This window comes from Myxine glutinosa, chromosome 1 (genome assembly GCF_964187855.1).
Source record: "Myxine glutinosa chromosome 1, kmMyxGlut1.1, whole genome shotgun sequence".
NCBI classification, from domain to species: Eukaryota; Metazoa; Chordata; class Myxini; order Myxiniformes; family Myxinidae; genus Myxine; species Myxine glutinosa.
In genome coordinates this window covers 257,515,461-257,542,325 of record NC_136261.1, presented here as the reverse complement: position 1 = coordinate 257,542,325, position 26,865 = coordinate 257,515,461, and the positions used below count along the sequence as shown (strand labels likewise).

General features: G+C 39.0%; 1 protein-coding gene across 1 annotated transcript in view; it reads right to left on the bottom strand.

The window, feature by feature from the left end:
* Positions 1–5,834: 5,834 nt before the first annotated feature.
* Positions 5,835–26,865, bottom strand: part of LOC144891735 (kinesin-like protein KIF26B) — a 256,217-nt gene continuing 235,186 nt past the window's right edge. Inside the window, exons 13-14 of the mRNA XM_078775959.1 lie at positions 22,007–22,157; positions 5,835–9,002 (exon numbers count right to left, since the gene is read on the bottom strand). Of these exons, the coding sequence (XP_078632085.1) occupies positions 8,863–9,002; positions 22,007–22,157 (291 nt within the window). The 3' untranslated portion in view covers positions 5,835–8,862. The remainder of the gene's footprint in view (positions 9,003–22,006; positions 22,158–26,865) is intronic.

Genomic DNA, 26,865 nt, shown 5'->3' with positions numbered 1-26,865 from the left:
AGGGTCTTCATTTCCATCCTGTCTGTACCACACTGGCATGATTTCCAAAAGGGTCTTCATTTCCATCCTGTCTGTACCACACTGGCATGATTTCCAAAAGGGTCTTCATTTCCATCCTGTCTGTACCACACTGGCATGATTTGCAAAAGGGTCTTCATTTCCATCCTGTCTGTACCACACTGGCATGATTTCCAAAAGGGTCTTCATTTCCATCCTGTCTGTACCACACTGTAATGATTTCCAAAAGGGTCTTCATTTCCATCCTGTCTGTACCACACTGGCATGATTTCCAAAAGGGTCTTCATTTCCATCCTGTCTGTACCACACTGGCATGATTTCCAAAAGGGTCTTCATTTCCATCCTGTCTGTACCACACTGGCATGATTTCCAAAAGGGTCTTCATTTCCATCCTGTCTGTACCACACTGGCATGATTTCCAAAAGGGTCTTCATTTCCATCCTGTCTGTACCACACTGGCATGATTTCCAAAAGGGTCTTCATTTCCATCCTGTCTGTATCACACTGGCATGATTTCCAAAAGGGTCTTCATTTCCATCCTGTCTGCATCACACGGGAATGATTTCCAAAAGGGTCTTCATTTCCATCCTGTCTGTACCACACTGGCATGATTTCCAAAAGGGTCTTCATTTCCATCCTGTCTGTATCACACTGGCATGATTTCCAAAAGGGTCTTCATTTCCATCCTGTCTGTACCACACTGGCATGATTTCCAAAAGGGTCTTCATTTCCATCCTGTCTGTATCACACTGGCATGATTTCCAAAAGGGTCTTCATTTCCATCCTGTCTGCATCACACGGGAATGATTTCCAAAAGGGTCTTCATTTCCATCCTGTCTGTACCACACTGGAATGATTTCCAAAAGGGTCTTCATTTCCATCCTGTCTGTACCACACTGGCATGATTTCCAAAAGGGTCTTCATTTCCATCCTGTCTGTACCACACTGGCATGATTTCCAAAAGGGTCTTCATTTCCATCCTGTCTGTACCACACTGGCATGATTTGTAAAAGGGTCTTCATTTCCATCCTGTCTGTACCACACTGGCATGATTTCCAAAAGGGTCTTCATTTCCATCCTGTCTGTACCACACTGGCATGATTTCCAAAAGGGTCTTCATTTCCATCCTGTCTGTACCACACTGGCATGATTTCCAAAAGGGTCTTCATTTCCATCCTGTCTGTACCACACTGGCGTGATTTCCAAAAGGGTCTTCATTTCCATCCTGTCTGTATCACACTGGCATGATTTCCAAAAGGGTCTTCATTTCCATCCTGTCTGTATCACACTGGCATGATTTCCAAAAGGGTCTTCATTTCCATCCTGTCTGTACCACACTGGCATGATTTGTAAAAGGGTCTTCATTTCCATCCTGTCTGTACCACACTGGCATGATTTCCAAAAGGGTCTTCATTTCCATCCTGTCTGTACCACACTGGCATGATTTCCAAAAGGGTCTTCATTTCCATCCTGTCTGTACCACACTGGCATGATTTCCAAAAGGGTCTTCATTTCCATCCTGTCTGTACCACACTGGCATGATTTGTAAAAGGGTCTTCATTTCCATCCTGTCTGTACCACACTGGCATGATTTCCAAAAGGGTCTTCATTTCCATCCTGTCTGTACCACACTGGCATGATTTCCAAAAGGGTCTTCATTTCCATCCTGTCTGTACCACACTGGCATGATTTCCAAAAGGGTCTTCATTTCCATCCTGTCTGTACCACACTGGCATGATTTCCACTCAGGCTGGATGAAGTTTTAAAACTTACAGCTTCACTCCAACACCACCATGATCCCCCCCAACCACCTCAGTCTATTGGATGGAAAGCCATGAGGTTTCAAGCATCATGCTGAATATTCCAGTAACTTACGAACATTTTGTGGGAATTCCTTGAGTTGAGCCGCTACCACAATAATTGGTGTCATAAAATAAGACAACACAATACAAATACAACATTCATTGGAATAAACTGCTCGTTTCGTTATGATCGTCACATCTCAATTTAAGCACCTTTGCAAAAAGCATGTCCTGGCAATTATTTCTGATTGTGTAAGTCGTTATTTGGGTGGTGGAGCATTTGCCTGGAGACGTCACAAGGCCATTCTCCGTGGATGACAATAACTCCATTTGCAGCACTTAAGTCGGTCGTCGTGTTGTTATCATGCTCTGTTTACAAATGTCAGCATCCTCAATGTACCATACTCTTGACGGAGCAGTCTCTCGGTAAAGGTTACGTTGGTTCGCTTGCTGTTGCCTTCCCAATAATTGGCTGGGGTTTTGCCAAAAACATTGTGGGATCCACCATGGAGACAATTTACAGCTGGGTCGAGATTCAAACTCAAAGGTAAGTGCGCACACCTCTAAGGTATCCTATCGGCCAATAACGGTCATAGTTTGGGATAAAAAAAACAAAAAAACCTAAACCTGCCTATTCATTCACTGGAAGACGAAGGCCTCCATCGACTTGTGCTGAATAGTGTTTGGCAAACTCGCCATGTTTGCCAAGTTCAGGTTGGTGAGACTGAGTGGCTCCGGAAATTGAACACACACCGGCCCGTGGAAATTTGTTTTTTGGATTTTGGACACAACCATTTGCGGAGAGCTAAAAGACCAGCACAAGTTATAACCAGCAAAGTCGTGTTGACAGTCAATTGACCATTTGATCATTCAAGTATCAGTAATTATCTATACAACTTTTGGACAACCTCACCACATTATGCAACTTTTCATCAAAGTTTGGCCAAACTATCTGCAAATGCAGTGTGTGCATAGCACAGTTAGTAGGCTTTAAGTTTAAGGCTGCTCTAAAGGTATAGGCCTACATTTGACCCCCTGAGAAGTAAAACAGGATATACCTCACAATGCAACTTTTGATAAACAGGGATCTAAAGTTCAGGTTCCCATTTTTTGTACACAAGATCGAGGCTCGTGTAAGAGCTAACATTGATCACAAAAAGACAAACTGACACTTAAAACATAAGATAAAGAGAGCGGGAGACAAGATGGGGAGAGAGGGAAGCACACAAGCACAACATTTGAGAGCAGGAACATCGGGAGATCGTTGGGAGGGAGAGGGCTTGGAGGGGGGGGGAGTGGGGGGTGGGAGGGAGGGGTGGGAGAGGTATGAAATACATGGACACTGCTAGGACTTCCAGGAAAGAAGTTGGTATTTCAAAAAAGTGGATCTGGGGTGAAATTAGCGGGGGTAGGAAAGATCAAGGTTTTGGATGGGGGAAGATAAGATATGGTGGTGAACAGCTGTTTTAAAGACCTGGAGGGAGGAGTGGGATTGAAGGGAGTGTGGGAGTTTGTTCCAGAGGCGGGAGAAAAGAGGAATGAAGGAGTGAAGGTGAGCAGAGAGTCTTGATTTTGGCAATTTCACCATAAGAGGATTACTGGCAGATCTTGTGCGTCCTGTAGGAATATTTGGGGCACATAGCACAGAGAGAGCTGGAGGAGGAAGGCCGGAGACGAGTCGGTAGAAAACAGAAAGACCACCGACCTGCCTAAATTTAGAATCTGATTCAACTCCCATTGAACAATGTTCGGTCGGAGTTTCAAATATTTTGTTCAGAACTGCATTATAAAGGAGATGTGGAATCATTGTGTGCCGGTACTGTTTAGGTATAAATTTTCTGCCTTGGAATTAGACTAAGATGTTTAAGTGAATGCAAAAATTGATGGGGTTATTAAGTTAAATTGAGTAATTTCCAAAGGGTCTAAAAGTTTATTAACAAGAATTCGTTTAAAAGATGCGTCTTCGAAGCAGTTTATTGACAAGGGTTATAATAGGTGGTTTGACATTTCCTTCCCAGCAGTAGTTAGAGCAAGAATTTGTAATTTGGCCATGTTGCCAGTGATCGCTCGCCTGCTCTTCGCAAAGGACACCATGGGATCTTTAACGTCCACCAACTAATTCTGGCAGACGGGACATCCCGTTTAACACCCATTTGAGGGACCCTGTTTGTGAAACACTGGGATGATAGTTGATAGGTGGGTCTGGATTCTAACCCAGGCTAGACAGCTTAGAGGCAAGTGTGCGTAAATCTAGGCCATCCTGCCAGCTCCATGGTAATTGTAGGAGACACAAATAATCCAAAAAATGAAAACTGCTGCATTTGCATGATACAAATACTGGAAAAGCAAAGGTAAAATATGAAAGGAGGTAGGTATAAAGAATCACCCAACCAAATTATAACAGTTTTTGCTTAAATCCTTACAAAACCTTTGCTTGAGATCTTAAAGAGATTCTCATCAGATATACCAGGACACACAAGGAACGCGGACACAGGAAGAGGCCATTTCGCTGATCGTGCCTGTATGTTGGCAACACCACATTAATTTAATCAATCAGTTTATAGCTCATGAACAGGGACATATACCCTGAACTCTCAGATAAAGGTTTGATGCTCGATCAGTGGAGCAATCTGGGATCTGTCGTGCAGGTTAATTTCAAGAGAAATCGCAGAAGATTACGTCACGTAATGTATGAAATGAAACAGGTAAGCTGATATTAGTGATGAATTTTGAGGCCAAGGACACCAAAAGTGTATGTTCTATTGAACACAGACGTATACATTTTAAAAAGGATCTTCCATCTAAAAACTTGCATAGGCTATGCCTATTAGGCATGAGCTTAGCAGATTGTGCGGAGCCTGTGCAACGGTTTAGCCAGAAGAGCCTTTTTAAAATATAAACAAGTCAGGAGACGACGATGGTTTCTTGAGCGATCGGTATTCAATGACAAAGGACGGACTATAACCGAAACAGGCCAGGCTCAGAAATGTCAAAACGAATGTTACTGACCTTTAAATGAGATAGAAAATAATGTATAATCAGTTATGAGGTTAGTTAGCGACACAATACCGAAAATTCGGTTCGATTCCGACAACTTTGAAAATTTGACCTTTGTGACCTTCAAAGATCAAAGGTTGAAGATTCTGAAATTTGTTGGAAAACTTGTATTTCATGATGTATGTGATAATGTAAGATCAGGTACGACATTTCACCCTATCAGGAAGTGAACAATGTAATAAAACCATCAAAAATCGACTTTTCTAAATTTCGTGACCTTGTGACCTTGACGCGAAAATGAAAAATCGAGCTCCGTGGGGCTAGACACATGACATTGGCCTAACCTAATATCGAAACCCATGTCAGATTCCACCAACTCCCTCGGAGAAGATGTAGCTTGAACTCGATTACCCCCTAAAAAGACATCTTTTTCGGGCGTCGCTCCGCCCACAATGGGCGCAATACGCCCACTCTTGGCAGGACACAACTAGATCATGATATCAACCTCCCACCCAAGTTTCATCAAGACCGGACGATATCATCGGGTAGTTATGCTGCGGACAGACAGACAGACAGACAGACACACACACACACACACACGACGAATATAGTGGTCACTCTGTTTGATAACTCGTGAACCAATACTTCCTGGCTGCCCCAGAACTGTTTTTGCGTAGAAAGGTTAGGTTAGCAATAGCTGGTGTGGCACTTGCTTCCTGGTACCCACTACAGTGATGTGGTCTGATCTTGACATATATATTCATACAAGCACATACAACCTCTCTAATTCTAAATACCTGCATGTTTCCCATTTGACTTCATCAAATTGTTACCTTTGAAATTTTCTGTATTGGTGAGTATTAATCAAGTAAATTATTTGAAATGTTTCAGGAAGGTAATAAATACAATTTTTTTGTGATGTGGAAACTACAATTATTTTTAGAAACTTCCAAACCCAATGCAGGAAACGATTAATAAACATCATACTGTTTCATGAACATCAGTCCCATGCATCAATGACTTTCAAATGATTTTATTTTATTATATTTTGGTTTTCATTATGTCATGATCCAACATCAGAAGATGTGATACAATGAACCACGTGTATTCACAATGATAAAACTTTGCATCCTGTTTCATTTATTTGTCTGTACAATGTCCTTATGTACACATTTTGTTCAACCGTCCAGGCAATTAATATGGCGCAAATGGATCTGTAGCTTTCACTGCCTTATCCGTGGAAACAAACAGGTGTAGAGCAGTTATTGTAACGAATTTCATATAATTCAGTCTTGGAAAACAGATTATAAAAGAATTTGGTAAACAAGAAAGCCAATGCAATTTACATGCTGTGTGCATTGAATGGATCCCCAACAAGTCCGAGTTCAATTGTGGAGATATCTGCACAACCAGCCTCTTGTTCTTGACAAAGCCCACAAATATCTGTTTGCATTTTGAAAAATGCAGTGAAATTGTGCAGTTGCTTTGGGAAAATGAATGAATAGAGAGTAATTTTTAATGCATTGTACAAGCCCTACTTAGATAAAGCTTGTTAGAGGAAACGCCATTGATATCATTTTGAATTTCAAACTTGCACATTTCCAAAAAGCTTCACAGAGCCAGCTCATCACAATGCCTTCAAATGTACATTCTCACGTTCCTACCTTATGGGATTTTTAAGCATCTGGATTCGACACTCCGAAGAGTATGGTGAGTGTAAATAACATCACTGTAAACTGCTCTTTGATGCATTATGTTTAACTTTCATAAGGAATGAGACCACATGCCAAAGTTCACAACTGGACGTGTACGCACCTCGCTTTGCATGCAGCACGAATGCACGTGGGTTGACAACGACAGCACGACATTTTACAGAAACTACAGCAACATCTGGAATGCCTGGCTTCAAAAACGATGCGATCTTCTACATTCACAACCATCACACGGGGGGGGGGGGGTACATCCTGAAATAAAAAAAAAATTAAATGACGAGGTACTGTATACTAAACTGGTAGAATTGATCATGGCATTTAAAACTGGCCTCGATCCGTTGTTAATATGTCAGGAAGAAGTGTGTCGGTGTGCTTCAAAACCATGTTAATTGTGCCGAGGACTCCTAAAGCAGCCATCTTGCTTTAAATGAGGTCCATACTTCTCAGCCTAAATCCATTTAAGTTCGCGGCGATGAACTCTCCTGGGGATAATTCCTTTATAATAGGCCATAAAATCAACAAGCACCATCTCAGGTAATTCTATGCAAGCATTTGTTGGAAGTGCTGCCTTCCTATTGCGTTAAGCCTCCGATGAGAGGGGCAGCTATCATCGCTTCGTTAAGTGGCCGCTTGCACATACATTTTAGAGTGGGGAAGTGACGTGGGTAAAAATCCAGCCAATATGAGAATTACACTAAATATTCAACAGAAGGTCGTGCTGATCAAAGTGCTGAGCTTTCTTCATGCTCAACAGGAGCCAAACAGGGCCCGAGCAGTACCATGTCATACTCATGTCGCGAAACCTTGACCCAATGTTCTCAACTGAGCCCTCGTGATTATGTGATGCGACTCGTCGAAGAACACTGTCGCATTTAGAGTGACGTCATCACATTAAGTTTGGATGAAAGTTATGGCCGTACCATGAGAAGGATTGTGTATTGTTGCCATTTTCATGACGTGCACGTGCAGTAGTGTAGTTTGCCTTTGCGTGATTACATCACAGCATGACGTGCACCATTGAATAGTTACTAACACGGGTGTGGGTGATCTCTTAAACTTTAACTAGTGACGTAACACTTAAGGCACTTACATCAAAATATTGATAGTTCATGTTTTTAAACAAAACACTAATATTACCTAAGAATAATGTGCCATTTAAAAGCTTTCAAACTGTATGCAATTGCACGGGGATGTGCAATCATTTAATTTGAAGTTACTTACGACTTCTAGGCCATTCTAGTTTGAAGTCCTTTTTTTTTGTCCTTTCCCATATGGTAGGTTTCCAAGAGCAGAACCAACTTTTTTTTTTGCATATCTCACGATCACCTTTGTGGAATTAATTTGATTATCTTTTTGCCATTGTTGATGATTTATGAGCCATGCATCACATTTGCTGAACGTGCTTTTCAAATGGCTAATTGAAAAGATGCAGCTTCAAAAAGTTGAATGAAAGTTTCTCCTTTTCCAGCTACATAAAGTATGACGTCACGTTGCATGCATTTTTTTTTGGGAAATTATTTCCTTGATATTTCTTCAAAACGGACAATGAAAACTACTGATAAATACTATGATTTTACTTATACAGAAATCACATGTTTTTAAGTCTATGTGTTTTTGGTCCCTGTATAGTGCATTTTTCGGCAGACAAACCTGACACTTAGGTACGTGTGCAATTAATTATCGATAAAACCTTCAGAGACAGACAAGTGTTGATTTTGTGTTATGAAGTGGTTAACATCTTCAGGTATAATTGACTTCACCAAAGGTATTTTTGATCCTGCATGTAACACAGCATTGGCATTCATAATTTGAAATTTTGAATCAAATTGCTTTTCTTATAACATTGCAAAACTTTCTCAAAACGTTTCCTATTACATGCGACAACATTCTCAACTTGTTTCGTGACCATGATCATAACACAAACAATCTACAGATTCCCTTTACCTTTTGATTGTTACGACTTGAAAAAAAATCCTTCAAAATATTAAATGCAGTTGCTAATTCCAGCACAGAATTCGACGCAGCACTAACTTTCAAATTAACATGCATCGAATCTAGAATATTTTCTTCATATTGTGTTGTATATTTTACCATTGCTACAAAATAAAGAATGCACGATTTTCTACCCTCAAAATTAGGACCTTCATTGTAAAATTTGCATCATCCTATAGACATTGTCTAAAATGCAATTGTTAATACGATGGGTTTTAAAGAATGCCCATGCTCAAGGCTGAATGTGATGCACTTCTTGCATCCTTGGATGACCGTTGGAAGGATGACCGGCAGGAAGTGTTGTAACATCTGCACTTCTTTCTTGTGAGCAGAGAGAAACATCAACATGCTGTGTCAAAGCATGTGACGATCATGATGCGACCTTTGCAAAGGTTTAATCGTTGTTCCAGACGACATGTGACGCTCTCCAGCAGCTCCAAGAACTCTGGCGAGTCACGATTGGTACCTGGGTTCAGCTCAACTGTGAAAGACATGACAGTAAAAAAAACAACAACTAAGATTTACAGAGTTTCTTTCCTTTGCAATATACAAACACAACAACAAATGCAAACATGTACATTAAACGAGGTATGCATTTACACAACCTTTTACACCTTTTACATCAGTGGAAAAGTACAGCATGACAGCATGTGGGCATGGGCTAACAAAATTAAAATAGAGTTACCTGTTCTACATAATATGCCTACTCGTGAAAAAAACTGGTAATAAGAGGCAGAGCCACGAAAAAAACCCCAAAGAAAACCACAGTCAGCACAACAATGCCAGGTGATAATCACATATAAAATGCAAGAAGGAGGGGACATGGCCTACAAATGGCAGCAAAACAAGCACGAATAAAGTATTTCACTACATTGGGAGAGTTTTGAACTTTTAACACCATTAAAAATTTCATTTTTAACTCACAAAGTACTATTTAATTAATCCCGCCAGGAAGTAATGCATTCGATCGTGTCCGTGTGTGTGTGTGTGTGTGTGTGTGTGTGTGCGTATGTGTGTTCGTATGTTCGTGTGTTTGTGAACAAGATATCTGGATAAGTTCTGAACGGATTTGGATGAAAGTTGGTGGGATGATTGCCGAAAGTTGGTGGGATGATTGCCCTTGGGATAAGGAAGAATTAATTCGTTTTTGATGAAGCTCAGGATATTATTCTGGATCCAGGAATTTTTTTGAAGGATTTTTTTACCATTGGAAGATAGGGCTCAGCAGCGGCCACCCACGGCGGGAGTATGCGCTCTACTGAGTGCCCGTTCTACTTATTGTTTATTTTTGTTGGAATACATTACATGACCAAAAGTATGTGGACACCCGAACAAAGGTGTCCCTGTATAGTGCATTCAGAAGTCACTTACCACATCTCATTTCAGATTAATGGGCATTAATATGGAGTTGGCCCTACCCCCCCTCCCCCCCCCCCCCCCCCCCCTTGCTGTGACAACAGCCTCAACTCTTCTGGGAAGACTTTCCACGAGCTGTTGGAACATTGCTGCGGGGATTTGCTTCCATTCAGCCACAAGAGCATTAGTGAGGTCGGGCACTGATGTTGGGCAATTAGGCCTGGCTCACAGTCTGCGTTCCAATTCATCCAAAAGGTGTTTGATGGGGTTGAGGTCATGGCTCTGTGCAGGCCAGTCAAATTCTTCCACACCGATCTCGACAAACCATTTCTGTATGGACCTCACATTGTGCATGGGGGCATTGTCATGCTGAAACAGGAAAGGGCCTTCCCCAAATTGATGCCACAAAGTTGGAAGCACACAATCATCTGGAATGTCATTTTATGCTGTAGCATTAAGATTTCCCTTCACTGGAACGAAGGGGTCGAGCCCAAACAATGAAAAACAGCCCCAGACCATTATTCCTCCTCCACCAAACTTTACAGTTGGCACTATGCATTTGGGCAGGTAGCGTTCTCCTGGCATCTGCCAAACCCAGATTCGTCCGTCGGACTGCCAGGTGGTGAAGCGTGATTCATCACTACAGAGAACGTGTTTTCACTGCTCCAGAGTCCAATGGCGGCGAGCTTTACACCACTCCAGCCGACACTTGGCATTGCTCATGGTGATCCTAGGCTTGTGTGCAGCTACTCAGCCATGGAAACCCATTTCATGAAGCTCCCGACGAACAGATGTTGTGCTGACGTTGCTTCCAGAGGCAGTTTGGAACTCGGTAGTGAGTGTTGCAACTGAGGACAGATTATTTTTATGCACTATGTGCTTCAGCACTTGGCGGTCCCGTTCTGTGAGCTTGTGTGGCCTACCACTTCGCAGCTGAGCTTTTGTTTCTCCTAGACGTTTCCACTTCACAATAACAGCACTTACAGTTGATCGGGGCAGCTCCAGCAGGGCAGAAATTTGATGAACTGACTTGTTGGAAAGATGGCATCCTATGACGGTGCTACGTTGCACGTCACTGAGCTCTTCAGTATGGCCCATTCTACTGCCAATGTTTGTCTATGGAGATTGCATGGCTGTGTGTGCTTGATTATATATACCTGTCAGCAATAGGTGTGGCTGAAACAGCCAAATCCACTAATTAAAATGGGTGTCTGCATACTTTTGGTCATGTAGTGTATATTGGCTAATGTTGGCTTATTTTTGTTGCAATTATATCAGGACAATAATTTTTAATTTGGCTAGATTGTGTCAGTGATAACTCGCCTACTCTTCTCGAAGGATGGGATATTTAACGCCTTCCAAATAATGTTAGCAGTTGGGCCATCCAGCTTAATGTTGACCCAAAAGATGACATGCATTGATGCGTCTCACTGCATGTGAAACATCCGAGTGATAGATCTAGGCTGAGATTCAAACCCAGGTTAGACGGCTCAAAACCTAAGTCAAAACTCTAAGTCAAAACCGTATATGCACCCTGGCAGCCGACATTACAATTTTAATCTATCTATAATTCCACTAATCTCTGTCTGTGTGTGTGTATGCGACCGCTGTTTCTCGACAACTACCGGTCCGATATACTTGAAACTTGCCAGGTATATTGCTGGGGACCCGAGGATGTGCCTTTTCAAGGTTTCATATTAATCGGACAAGTAGTTACCGAGCTATGTCCAAAAAACGATTCAACCAATCAGAGAGCAGCGAGCTATCACGTGTGCCGAACGTGCCGAACAGACTCTGCCTCGGACGGCACATTTGAGAGCGTATTCATTTATTTCACGTTGGCAAACTATGTTGGCGTTAAACTATGTTTTAAAACTAATTAAAACTACTTTGCGATTCATCGTAACTGCGATTCGTAACTGCCGTTCGCTTTGGCTTTGCGAATGGACCAAACCATTTCATGTAAATAGAGGGGGGGGATTGTCACCGTACTCGCAAGCCGTTCGCTTTGGACCAAACCATTTCATGTAAATAGAGGGGGGGGATATAATTTTAGATATAGATATAGTACGGGCATGCCCTAGTAAAAAATAAACACCAAAAGGTATCACTTCCTTGATTATGTGTTTTGTGAGATGGTGTGTGGTTAACAACAAGTTGCTTACATTTGACTCATCCCTATAAACGTCTGCAGCAAATTTCAGATTCATGTGATTTTAGAATTGTGAAAATGTAACAGGAAAACTGAAATCCAAATGGAAGTGGTTTACCTATGTTTTTATATTTAATTATGCAATTGACAAATGGCAATGGGACTAAATAACTGAAAGTTTAATGTTCTTGTGAAGAAGTTGAAAAAAATGCTATCTTTCAACAATATTGTATTGCTGAAATATGTCCACATATAGAAACTTAGGAAATCCCTTTGTTGATGACATCATGTAGGTGTGTTCTGCAGTGCACATAATTCCATCATTTGTGCATCAATATGAGATGCAAAAATGAGCACAATTTCAGCATCATATGGCAAAGTATTCCTAAGCTATTTTAATGACAGAGAAACGGTCTCAACTGATCAATATAGTGAGACTTACTTTTGGAAGTGTCTCACAAATAACATGCCAGTTACATGAAGTGCAGTGCATTGCAACCGACACTGCTAGTTTCAAACAGGAAGATTATATACGTGCCATAATTCACAATTGTTTATTTGTTCGGCCTTCCCTGTAGATTATTATTACTCAATAATGTTCTGCTCCATTTCACTGCATGTGACCTCTTAATCAATCAGCCCTGACTGGCCTCTAAGCAATATTTACACCTGAGAGTTGGATACAAGCCAGTCCATTGTTCCTTGCATTGAGAACTATTAAACATATATTTCTGCACTGATGAAAAAGTGGAAGTCACTGATACTTTGCCATTTTCATTTCACTTCGTTTGCACATTATACCTGCCAGTGCTGTATGCAGAATGAGAAATAGTTTACATTTGAGCTGCTTGCATCAACAACTTCTAACTGACCAATTCCTCTCTGCATTACGGGTAATCTCGAAATTCCCTTGTGGTGTCAATTTCACTGGCAACAATTTCATGTATTTACAAATCCTGTCGCTGATACAAAGTTCTGATAAAATTATGGCTTCTTGTAGCAGGTCTGTAATAGTTTTGATTTGAAAATGTAAATAACTAACTGCATGCACAATAATGCATGCAGTTAAATAAATAAATAAATAACTAACTGCAAGAAAAATCAGACAATACAAATGTTTGACTTATAAATTAGAACAGTGGAGGCTTTACTCAATTTCGACAACAGCATCACACTGTCCAGACATTTAAACGTTGAAAGCGTTGTTCAGATTGTATTTTTTTTTCAAATGTTCTCAAGTAATGGAGTAAACGTGCTGAAATTTACAATGGCTTCTTTGTTTCGACACTAAGATGCTCAGATGTTTAAACCATGAAAGTTGGCGCCACCTTGCTCTACGTTAAAACTAGTGGTCAGATCAAAGGTTTTCATTGATCTATTGGGTGAACATTGGTTTTAATGGACATGAATAAAGACAAAATAAGCAAAATGAAATGCAAAAAAGGCAATTCAACCTGTCATGTCTTTGCTGTATTCCACGCAATGGATGTACTTTTGAGTATTTTATCATTAAGCATATGCAGTCGAGTAATAAATATGTTATGAATGCTTTTTTGGTGGGGGAGGGGAGAAGTGAGGAGAGAAATTGATAAAAGAAAAGGAATAAGCGGGGAAAAGAGGGGAACATTTGAGACAAGGTATGCCGAGGAGGAAGATAGAGAATTAAAGAAGAAATGCAAATGCAAGTAAAGGGGGGCAGGGAATAGGCAGGGGGGGGGGGGGGGAGGGATGAGGGGTTAGAGTTCAGATGTTATTCCATTTCATTTGAGAAACATGTGCATGGCTCCTTTCTGTTCTGCATTAAACAAAAAGTAAAAATTGCAAATTCCAAAGGATGCTGTGTTCTCTTTTACACAAAAGTGAAAATGATGACGAAAATGCATAAATAGTGGACGGGGCTGTCTGCAACGAGGCCTCTGGAGAAAAGAGCTGGATGCAGACAGGCACCATGTATCTTAAAATCTACTGTGGATAACTCTAATGAGATAACTTGAAAGTGAGCTTTAAAAGCAGGATGCTATCTTGCACTATGTTTTTTAATAGCCCACACAGCCATCAAACACTTTTCCTCCTCGTACTACATATGAACACTCCTTTAGCATTGCAGACATGCCAGATATCATTGCTTGTTGTAACTTTCTTATACTGTATTACAATTTCCACATACTGAGTACTAAAATATAGTCATTTGAAAATCAGTGTATTAAGTAGGCACAAAAGACTCATTATAAATCCCTCCCCCCACCTATATTATTTGGCTCGACCCAGTCCCATGGTAGGATGAGGTGAGACTGGAGGTGATCCAATATTCCAAACTGCCTCTTTCGTTCTATTATTCTTGCTTTTCCTCTTCTTCTCACGGAATGAATGCAGGTACTTTGTCTCATTCTTCGTGCGTGTTAAGGTGTATAAAAATACTTGTTTAGGATAAGTCTGCGCTTTTGTAATAAATTTTTGCTTGGTGAATAAAGAGCTGTAAATAATGTGCTCTTCACTATTACTGTGTAATAAATAATCGTACATCTATATATATATATATATATATATATATAATATATATATATATATATATATATATATATATATATATATATATACACACACACACACACACACACACACACACATTAGCATGGGCTCGGCTCGCTACGCGTTGTTACAGAGGAACGGGCTTGTTTTAGCTGAGGATGATGACTGTACCTGAGTTGCTGTTTTGTCCTGATTTACACCAATCATAATACAAACAATTATTTTGCACAAATTTATTTGTAGTGTTTGTGATATTACATTTTTATAAGTAATTTTGGTTGAAAAAATATATAATTTCAAAAAAGAACTCCTCAGCACATACATACGGGAGGGGGTATGTGCAGATTGGAAGTTTTGGACGATTACACCTCACCATCACGAAATTCAAAACACCTCACCACCATGAAATTAAAAACACCTCACCACCACGTAACTAAAAACACCTCACAACCCCGTAATTAAAAACAACTCACAACCATGAAATTAAAAATACCTCACCACCAAGTAATTCAAAACACACCACCACATAATTCAAAACTCCTCACCATTATGTATTTCAAACACCTCAGCACCATGCAATTCAAAACAACTCAGCACCACGTAATTCAAAACACCCCAGTACCACGTAATTCAAAACACCTCACCACCACGAATTCAAAACACCTCACCACAACGGAATTCAAAACACATCACCACCATGTATTAATGTGGCCAATGCGGCCAGGCCGCCCCAGCAAGTTCAGCCCGAGAGCAGACCGCAAGATGCTGAAAGAAGTCTCGAAGAACCCCAGAATATCATCACGGGGCCTACAGGAAGCTCTTGCCACTGTTGATGTCAAAGTGCACGAGTCTACCATTAGAAAGAGGCTGCACAAATTTGATCTACATGGGAGGTGTGCCAGGAGGAAACCTTTGCTGTCCAGAAAGAACATCAGGCAAGACTAAAGTTTGCCAATGAACACCTAGGCAAAGACCAGCACTTCTGGAACAATGTGCTCTGGACAGATGAGTCAAAGGTAGAGCTATTTGGCCACAGTACAGAAGACATGTTTGGCGAAAAGCAAAGACAGCATTTGACCACAAGAACCTGATACCAACTGCAAAGCATGGTGGAGGAAATATTATGGTTTGGGGCAGCTTTGCTGCATCAGGGCTGGGCAGCTCACCATCATATAATCCACTATGAATTCTTCATTGTACCAGAGGGTGCTTGAGGATAATGTGAGGCCATCTGTCGGAAAGTTGAAGCTCAACCGAAGGTGGACCTTGCAAACATGACAATGACCCTAAACATACCAGTAAATCCACCAAGGAATGGCTGAAAATAAAGCAATGGAGGGTTCTGGAATGGCCAAGTCAAAGCCCGGATCTAAATCGCATCGAGATGTTGTGGGGGGATTTGAAACGAGCTGTGCATGCAAGAAACCCCTCAAACATCGCACAGCTGAAAGAATTCTGCATGGAGGAGTGGGCAAAAATTTCTCCCAGTCGATGTCAGAGACTGGTAGACAGTTATAAGAAACGCCTACTTGAGGTTGTTTCTGCCAAAGGGGGCAATACCACCTATTAGAGCCAAGGGTGTACTTACTTTTTCCACATGCGAAATTTGCATTTATGTTTATTTAAATTATACAATGGACTACAAAATGTAAATGTTTCATGATATTTGATATATTATATCACCTATATCTATCAATATTGTTGAAATGAAGCTCAAATAGCTGTAAGTTGAAATATGTTGAAAAAGTTGAAAATGGGGTGTAATTACTTTTTCACGTGACTGTAGATGACTGTACCTGAGTTGCTGTTTTGTCATGGTTTACACCAATTATAATACAAACAATTATTTTGTACAAAAGTATTTGTAATATATTATTATATTACGTTTTATAAACAATTGAATTTAAAGATTTAAGTTGATAAAAAATGTTTTTTTCAAAATAAATAAAAATAAAATAAAATTCGAACATTTTCTAAACAAAATACCCTTAGGACATACACACTTAGAGAGAGATAGGTGAGATAGGACATACAAATACCCTTAGGGAGAGATAGGTGCATACCAGAAGTCTGGTACGATTTCACAAAAGTTTGTGGTTGGAGTTCCGTGACGAGACAAGACATATACATATATATATATATATATATATATATATATATATATATATATATATATATATATATATATATATATATACGTAGTGTGTTCAAAAAGTATCCGACCTTTATTTTTCGTGCGTAAAAAAAAAGAAGCCAGGGAGGCGTTGATTGGTGCACGTATGTAGGCGATCCTAATGCACACGCGTGAATTTTTTCACACCTGCAGAAGCTGTCATTCGATGGCAGACCGCCAATGAGTGAGGACATGTAAGTGAGCGCCGTCGGATTTTCGTTTTTGACAAAATGACGGAAAAACTTGAACAACGCTACTGCATCAAATTTTGTGTTTCATCAAACTTGCATCAAAACTGCAACTTGGTTTCTGGGTCGTACCCATAAACCCAGGACTCATCGCCAGTGATCACTGTGTTGAGGAAGCTGGGATCGCTGTTCACAGTCTCCAGCATGTCCTGTGCGATCTCCAAACGGAGTTGCTTCAGCTCAATCGTTAGCAGCTTTGGTACGAACTTCGCTGAGATTCTCCTGAAGCCCAAATCCTCCTTCATAATGGAATGAACGGTGTTGAATCTTGCGGATCGTTTCCACTTGGGAATCGCCAAGCTTTATACAAAATTTGATGCAGTAGCGTTGTTCAAGTTTTTCCGTCATTTTGTCAAAAACGAAAATCCGACGGCGCTCGCTTACATGTCCTCACTCATCGGCGGTCTGCCGTCGAATGACAGCTTCTGCAGGTGTGAAAAAATTCACGCGTGTGCATTAAGATCGCCTACATACGTGCACCAATCAACGCCTCCCTAGCTTCTTTTTTTTTTACGCACAAAAAATAAAGGTCGGATACTTTTTGAACACAGTAGTATATATATATATATATATATAATATATATATATATATATATATATATATATATATATATATATATATATATATATATATACATATATATATATATATATACATATGTATATACATATATATATATATATATACATATGTATATACATATATATATATATATACATATGTATATATATATATATATATATATATATATATATATATATATATATGTATATATATATATATATATATATATATATATATATATATATATACATACATATATATATATATATACATATATATATATATATATATATATATATATACATATACACATATATACATATATATATATACATATATATATATATATATACATATATATATATATATATACATATACATTATATACATATACATATATATATATATATACATATACATTATATACATATACATATATATATATATATATATATATATATATATATATATATATATATATACATACATATATATATATACATATACATTCGGTCCACAGGAGATCGGGACAGCGCTCGTCACGCTGTTATGTTCGTTGATTATATATATATATATATATATATATATATATATATATATATATATATATGTATATATATATATATATATGTGTATGATCGTGCCAGTCGTGCACTTTGGGTAATAATAGATGAAGTTGGGACGACTCCTGATCTATAACTGCCAAGGCAGCTCCCATTATTATTTAGGAATGCTTTCCTTGCAAAAGGAGATAGGATCATACATTAAAAAACATGCTTTCATGAAATATCATCCATTTAATTCCCACATCCGTACCACATGCTGACAAAATAAATGTATGGCGATTTGAAGGCAGAATAAAAATGATTATGGAATTCATGCTATCAGTTTTACTGTAAGGTTACTGCGCAATAGATGTAGACAAAATTCAGATCTTACTCTTTCGCCCGTCTGAGCAAGCAAACTCAGCACGACAGTTGCTTAAACAATGAGATTTTCTTATAATTGCAATGCAATTAATATTGTGTGGACTGACTCCTAATTATTTTTATGTTGTATTTTTTTTAATATTCAGATGTTTTCCTTCACCTTATCAAAACATTTTAATAGTTTTTAATAATGCTCCATTTCTTGCCTATTCAAATTGATGTGACTTTATGAACGATTAGCTTTTGAAATTCTTTGAAATGTTATTATTAATAATTACTATGGCTGGAGCTTTATTACTTATTAAAATAGAGTCAATTAACTATTATGTATTAAACAATGTGATATTTTCCCTTTCAATGTGACTTTTTTTTAAAACAATGTGACTCCAATATTTACAAATGCATTTCTTAAATTAAGTTTTAGTCCTTACCATGTGACTTTTTTGAGGACAATTCAATTTGGAAACTATTTTAGTGAATTTTTGAATTTCTACATTATTAAGGTACCGTAAAATGGGGTGAATAGGGACAGCAAGGTGAATAGGGACACAAACTGAAAAAAGTTCGGAAACCTTTTTCGCTGAAAATTGATAACCATACTGATTTGTTGATATTTGGGTTGAATGTGTTCTCTTGTTTTTTAAAAAGCAACTTATAGTCCCAATTAACCCCATATATGGGTTAAATAGGAATAAATAGGATTTTTATGGCTGTCCCTATTCACCCCGTTTTACGGGTGAATAGGGACAGTCACTAATACAAAAAAAATAATAATCAAGAAATAGGGACAGTTTGGAGAAACTTTTTATCCCATATTTTTTTTCATTGGCTCCGTGGTTTATATTATGGGTGCATATTATGTGCATCCATCTGAGCTATCAATTTAGCAATACGTTGGAAACTTAGGATTGTTTCTTGATTATTATTTTTTTGTATTAGTGACTGTCCCTATTCACCCGTAAAACGGGGTGAATAGGGACAGCCATAAAAATCCTATTTATTCCTATTTAACCCATATATGGGGTTAATAGGGACTATAAGTTGCTTTTTTTTAAAACAAGAGAACACTTCCAACCCAAATATCAACAAATCAGTATGGTTATCAATTTTCAGCGAAAAAAGTTTCCGAACTTTTTTTCAGTTTGTGTCCCTATTCACCTTGCTGTCCCTATACACCCCATTTCACGGAACAATGGTTCAAAAATACACTTTGGAGTAATTGCTTAATATTCTGATCTCATCTGTCATAGATCGACTGAGGTGCATTATTTCCAAATCTAAGAATGAGGCCTTTTGAAGTAAAGAGGATGCCAAATTCTCTAATCAGCAGGAATCCCTGCAAGATCATAAAAAGCCTCTAAAAACCAACATTTTTCACCCAACAGCACATTAAAGCTCAAGTTACAACAGAGCTATGCAATGCGTCACCTCTGCCTTGCAATGATGATAGTCGAGCTTTACCATCTACTCAAATTACCTCCGTCCCTGACATTTGCCGATTTCCACACGATGGATTGCCAAACAGTGCAAGATGCTGAGTGCCTGCTAAATGGTCCTTCAACTTTCAGTGGAAGTGCAACCTGTGCATCTCTGTTCCACATATGTGTGGCTGAGTTTTAAAATCTTCCATTATCTAGACAAAACAGTTAATGCAATGCTTTTTGGATATTGTCCAAATGTTTAAATCTTCATTTCAAAAGAGGGCCAGGAATTAAGTCTGTAAACAGAGCTCCAGCTTTCAAGTTATTTTGAACATGTAAAACACAATGGTCTCAGCTCCATGGTCTGTGTATACTTCTATTTTCAGTCTTGGCCACAAATACTTAATTCCAAATGTATAATCTTGAGAACAGCGATATTTGCTAACAGGGTATCAGATATATGTCTGATAACTTTACAATCATTTTCAAATACGATGTGCAATATCCCCCAAAGCTGATATGTTATAATTATTATTCATGGTGTATTTTTTTCCAACTATCTATGGCCCATGGGAGAAGCTAGTACATAAACCATAAGGAGACATCAATGTACTTTTATATGAATTCCAAGGGAATTAGTATACAAATGGAAAAACCATCATAATGTGTGGCATTTAAACCTAGGATCCCAGCACCAGCATCATCAGCTATGTGCTCAGATGGGAGCAAGGAAAACAGGACAACCCATGATGGAAACAAAATAGGGAATGTCAAAAGTTATTTGTATTTAGAACTTGGTAAACATAACGTAAACTAGAAAGCATCTGAAAATCCAAAGGCTGCCAGCATCCATTTGTATAAATACGTCTTCTTCTTCTGCCGTATGATCAAAATAACGAAAACAGTTTAAAAACAAAATACAAAATGAAAATTGATGATTTTATGCAGCCTTGACCTTCGAGCTTTAGATAAAAAAAAAAATCAGCTTCTATCTTTTGATTGGTGAACCAATTATGTGACACCATATGCAGATGTCTAAAATTTCAGGTCAATTGGACGAAAGTTGACGATTTTATGCAACCTTTGGCCTTTGACCTTTTGATCAAAAAAATAAAAGAATCGACTCCTACTTTTTGATTAGTGAACCAATTCAGTGACCCGGTAAGCAAATTCTTAAAATTTCAGGTCAATCAGATGGAAATTGATGATTTTATATGACGTTGACCTTTGACCTTTTGCCCTTTTGACAAAATTATTAATTTGACTTTTGCATATTATCGTAATAAAGCTTTGTTGAAAATTTGATGACAAAACTCAAATGGCAAATTAAAATTTCAGGTCTATTGGATATATATAAAATAAATAACCACCTTTAGAGGCCATTTTTCCCCGCAAGCGGGGGTTGGCCTTTTTCGGGAACCATGGTTGTTGTTGTTTTTCGGTCCCCTTTTTGAAGCAATGTTTTACGGCCGGATGCCCTTCCTGACGCCAACCCTTTTTGCCGCCTTTAACGACAAGCAGGGAATTACCAGTGAACTGGTCCTCAATTAGCCGACCTCGGAAGGATGAACAGGCTGAGTCAACCCCCCTGGCGTTAATTCAGCGATCGACCGGGATTCGACCCAGGATCCTAGGATCCTAAGCCGGCACCCTAGCCGCTAGCCCAACACCAGGGTTTAATAGGGTTAGGGTATTTGATGAAAATTGATAATTTTATGTGATGCTGACCTTTAACCTTTTGACAAAATTATTAATCTGCCTTCTCTGTATTATCACAATAAAGCTTTCGTGAAAATTTGATGACAAAACTCAAACGGAAAAAAAAGTTACGGTTGGACAAACACACACTCAGACACACACACACACACACACACACACACACACACACACACACACAACACACACACACACACACACACACACACACGCACACACACACACACAAAACTCCATCCCCTGCGCAGGGATAATAATGTAATACAGATTATAAGTAATTTGTTGTTGGAGTTCTGATGAATAGTTAAAAAAAGAGTTATATGAGGAGTTAACTGATTTAATCCGAATGTACAGTATATGATCTCTGCTTCTTGATAACTGTGCTGTAATGCTTACATTCTCTTGACCACTTTTCCGGCTCCAGCATAAGGTGGCGCTTTGTAACCTCCAGCTCACCGCACAAGGCCTGGTATCGACCCTGTGCTTCCGCGAGCCGCCGCTGTCGCTCTTCAGCTGCTCGGAGAGCTGCTGTCAAGTAAACCAAGCCCTGTGGCCAAACACAACACGGGCGTGCAAATGGGTAATAGATGAAGATAATCAACAAACCTCAGTAATTACAAAGGTATTACTGATTTATAAAAAATATTTTCTTTTAAATAAAATAACAAGGTTACATGATGAAAAATATTCTGGGCTTCAGTAAAAACATCAACGAGATATCTGCGATCACAAAGCGATCGCCAAGGGTAATCTTACCCTTGGCGATCGCCTGCGACTTACCCCTGGTCCATGATCCAATGGTGGCCATATTTTTTTGGACCTCCATATGACCATGACCATCAACATTCATGGATAGAGTAAATTAAGAAAATGTGTCCCATCTACAATCTATCTATAAAACTCAACATCATGATAATTATTCACGTTATAATCAAAAAAGTTGTTATTGGTTAATTATGTCACCATCTGAAGTCAATGACCCAAATCATATATCAGGTGTATACCTTCAGTGCAGGTACACTATTATGATGCAAGAACATCTTGGAAAGCCAAGCGGTCATTGAGATTCCGATTTGGTAAAATTGAGCGATGCCAAAAAATGCGTTATTTTTTTAAGACCGCCATTTGACCTTGACCGTGTTCTTTTTCCAGACCACCATTAATCAAATTAACTTGACTCGGCATGCCTCACCACACGTCGTTTCAGAGGGATAGGCATCTTTGACCATTTCAGGTATTTTGGGTCTTCTGGGTCTTTGGTGTCTTCAGGGGATTTTTGGTCTCAAGGGTCTGTTGGTTCCTCTGGGGTTTTAAGGGTATTTGGGTCTTTTTGGGTATTTGGGGTGTTTTTCGTCTTCGGGGTGTTTTGGGTCTTCGGGGTGTTTTGGGTCTTCGGGGTATTTTGGGTCGTTTTGGTCTTCGGGGGCATTTGGGTCTTTGGGGCCATTTTGGGGTCTTCAGGATCTTTTTGAGCCTCAGGGCCTTCAAGGGTATTTTGGGTCTTTGGGGTGTTTGGGTCTTTAAGGGTATTTTGTGGCTTCTGGGTCTTGGGGGACTCAAAGGGTCATCAAAGGTCTGAGGGGTCTCAGCAGTCTAAACGTAATTAAGAGGGTGTTAATTGTATTTGAAGAAGAAGAAGACGTTTTGGTCGCATATAAACATACAAACAAACAGACAAACATACATAACCATATACAGTACGTCTGCTCTATTATAATAAGACTAGCGGGGTCACCCGTGGGAATCCCACGGGCATGGATGTGTGTGACATTTCGACATATTGAGTTCGATGCTGCACCTGCACATTCAGTTATATAAAATGGTTTAAAAAACTTTCTTCTGATATTTGTGATTTATTTCAAACAAACTGTATTTCCCATCTACACGGGCATGTATTCCTATTAACGTTATGTAAAGTACATAAATTGTGTGGATTACATCATTTGTGGATGTGATCAATTGCCAGTAACCATCTTATATAACTGAATGTGCAGGCGCAGCATGTAACTCAATATGTCGAAATGTCACACACATCCATGCCCGTGGGATTCCCGCATGGATGTGTATGGCGAATTTTAAATATATGTCGACTGTTATTTTAGGCGGTGTATTTTCGTTTATCATCATGGCGCGATTTAAAAAAATATATCTCTGCATTTTCCTCTCCAATACCTCCTCACACTTTACACACACACCGGCCCATGTTTACATATACACACACATATACACCCACACACATATACACATACACACACACGTACATCGACACACATGCACACACACACACACACACACACACGTACAGACACATATACACATATGCACATATGCAAATATGTATACACATATGTATCCACATATACACATATATACACATATATACATCTCCACACACACACACACACACACACACACACACACACACACACACACACACACACACACACACACACACACACACACACACACACAAAAACAGACACACACACACACACGTACAGACACATATACACACAAACACACACACACAGACATGTATATACACATACAACAACAACATGCATTTTAAGGCCATTTTCCCTGCTAGAGCGGGGGTTAGCCTACATACACATACACACACATATATACACACACACACATATTCACGCGCACACACACACACACACACGTACACACGTACACACACGTACACATGTCCCACATGTATATATCCCACATCCCACATGTATATACATGTTTAAAGTGTACGTGCCCTTCCCCCCTCCCCCGCCCGGCAACGCTGGGTACTTCTGCTGGTAACGAATAAAATAAAAACGAAGAAATAGGTGGAATTGGCTGAAATTCGCTCGGTGAATTCACGCGGTGTATTCGGTTCGGCTCGGTTCACTCGGTTTAAAGAAAAAGCGATAATGTCGACATGTTGCTGTCTGTGTCATGTTGGGCGGTGTATGATACTCGTTGGCTGTTGGGCGGTGTATGATACTTGTTGGCTGTTGGGCGGTGTTGTGCGGTTATATGGTGTATTTTAAAAAATATATCTCTGCATTTTCCCGCGTTGGTGACACCGAGTCGTTCTTCATCGATCGTCTCATTCATTTTGGAAATGGAAGTTTCCACGCAACGCATGAATTGTCACGATCCTCAAGAGGAATTTGTCTCGTAATCATCAAATGATAAATGGCAAGTAAATTATATTGTGGAAAATTAAAGATTTCAAATAAACCTATTTAAAGTGTATGCGCACATAACTAATAAAAAAAACGAAGAAATATCTCTCGGTAATTTCCTGAAACATATTTTACTTCCGGCTAATATGTTGAATGAAATAAAAACGAAGAAATATATGTCGGCATCATTGTTGACGTTTTTGTGACGACTATCATCAAACGAAATAGTAATATATCATAACGGAAAAGCAAAAGCGAATTTTTAATATATATCGACACATTGCCGGCGGTGTCATGTTGGGCGGTGTATGATACACCATGACGCGATTTTAAAAAATATATCTCTGCATTTTCCCGCGTGTGTGGATTGTTCTCAATTATTGCTGACACCGAGTCTAAAAGTAAAACCATCGATAAAAATGAAATCATATGGTGAGTTAGATTGGAGATAAAGGCGTGAGAGAGACTCAATGGCCTTGAAGTTACAGGCCTTTGAGAATTCATTTCGTTCTATAAACGGCAACTTTCATCGGATTTTCTTCCCGTTTTTTTTCAACCGAGTCTAAAACTATGTTAGCGACTGTGAAAAATGAAATGATTTATCGAATTTGATTTGAAATAAAACTGGGGGAGAGCAAGACACCACGGGCCTACAAAACAGGACTCAAAGCTATGCGAGTTAATAAAATGGTGGATATTTGTTTATAGCCACTCCCAGAATGGGTGGAGCTATGGGTGGAGCTACTCTGCAAACCGAGTAAGCCACACCCCGGACAGACACCCAACAGATAGACAGACAGACAGACAGACAGAATCATCTACGGCTATTATAATATAGATACTGTAACTGTGCAGTAATGCTTACAATAACATTTTATTGTAACGTTTTGCTTACATTTTACCTTGACCTTTAACTTGGAGGGGTATGATGTAAATTAAGTGTAAATGTAATTAAGATACCCGATAATGATGGAAACCTGGTGAGAATCTCATCAAATATCACGAGAATTATTTTTTAAGGGAAATTACTTTGGTTGGACTTCTCATCCATCATGGAATACATTTTAATTATCCGATTGATTTCCTGCATTGGCACTACTTACTCATTGGCTATAGACAGGAAATGTCTTAAAAGGCAACAAAGTTAATCCTGTTCACTATCCTTACAAGGAATTTAGGAATCAGCTATCATACAGGTGCAAATATGTCTTTTCAAATATGAAATTGTGGAATGAGGCCGATGCCATTTTTAATCAGAAATAAATAATATACAATGAAGTCATGGCTCTTTGAAGATTTAAAAAGATCTATCAAAACAAGAAATGTCTCTTGATTTTAATCTTACTATAATTCACCAAATGTCTGTCCGTCCGTCTGTTCCCAGGTACCGCAAAAACGGCTGAACCGATCGCAACGAAATTTTGGGTGGGTAATCCTGGAGCCCCCTGGAGTAAAATAGGCTATATTGTTTTTCCAATTTTCCAATTTTCCAGTTTTTCCAAACACGATGGAATAATATTTACCGATATGAACAGTGATGTGGGTTTTATTGAAATTCTACAAATACTGTTTAGATTTTGATGATTTGCGTTTGATATGATTTAACGGATGTTTATATAAATCGTTTACAATAAAAAAGCCTTCAATTTCTGATGTTTTGCCTTTTCATTTTGGCCTCCCAATTGAAGCCCCGCCCGTAGGGGAGGTACCGTTGCTAGTATATATAATTCACTAACAAGATACAAATTTATATTCAATATGTAAATAATATGATACTGTAGGTTTTTTTTCTGGTATATTTTTATTCCTGCAAGAAGGTCTAGAAGATGATCAGACAGGTAAGGCATATTTTTAAAAAGGAGCAGGAAAAGAGGAATAAAAGGTTTGGAGGTGTTTGGGTTAGTAAGAAAACGAAGAGATAAAAAGGTTGCCGGTGGATTTGAAGTTTAATTGGCGTGGACCAATTTCACAGGATTGCAGAATTAACATTTCATCATCGGGTAAATGTATAAATTCAGGCCAAAGAGAAATGAAGAAATCAAAGTTTATTTAAATACCACGTGACCTAATTGCTGGATTGTAAAAGTT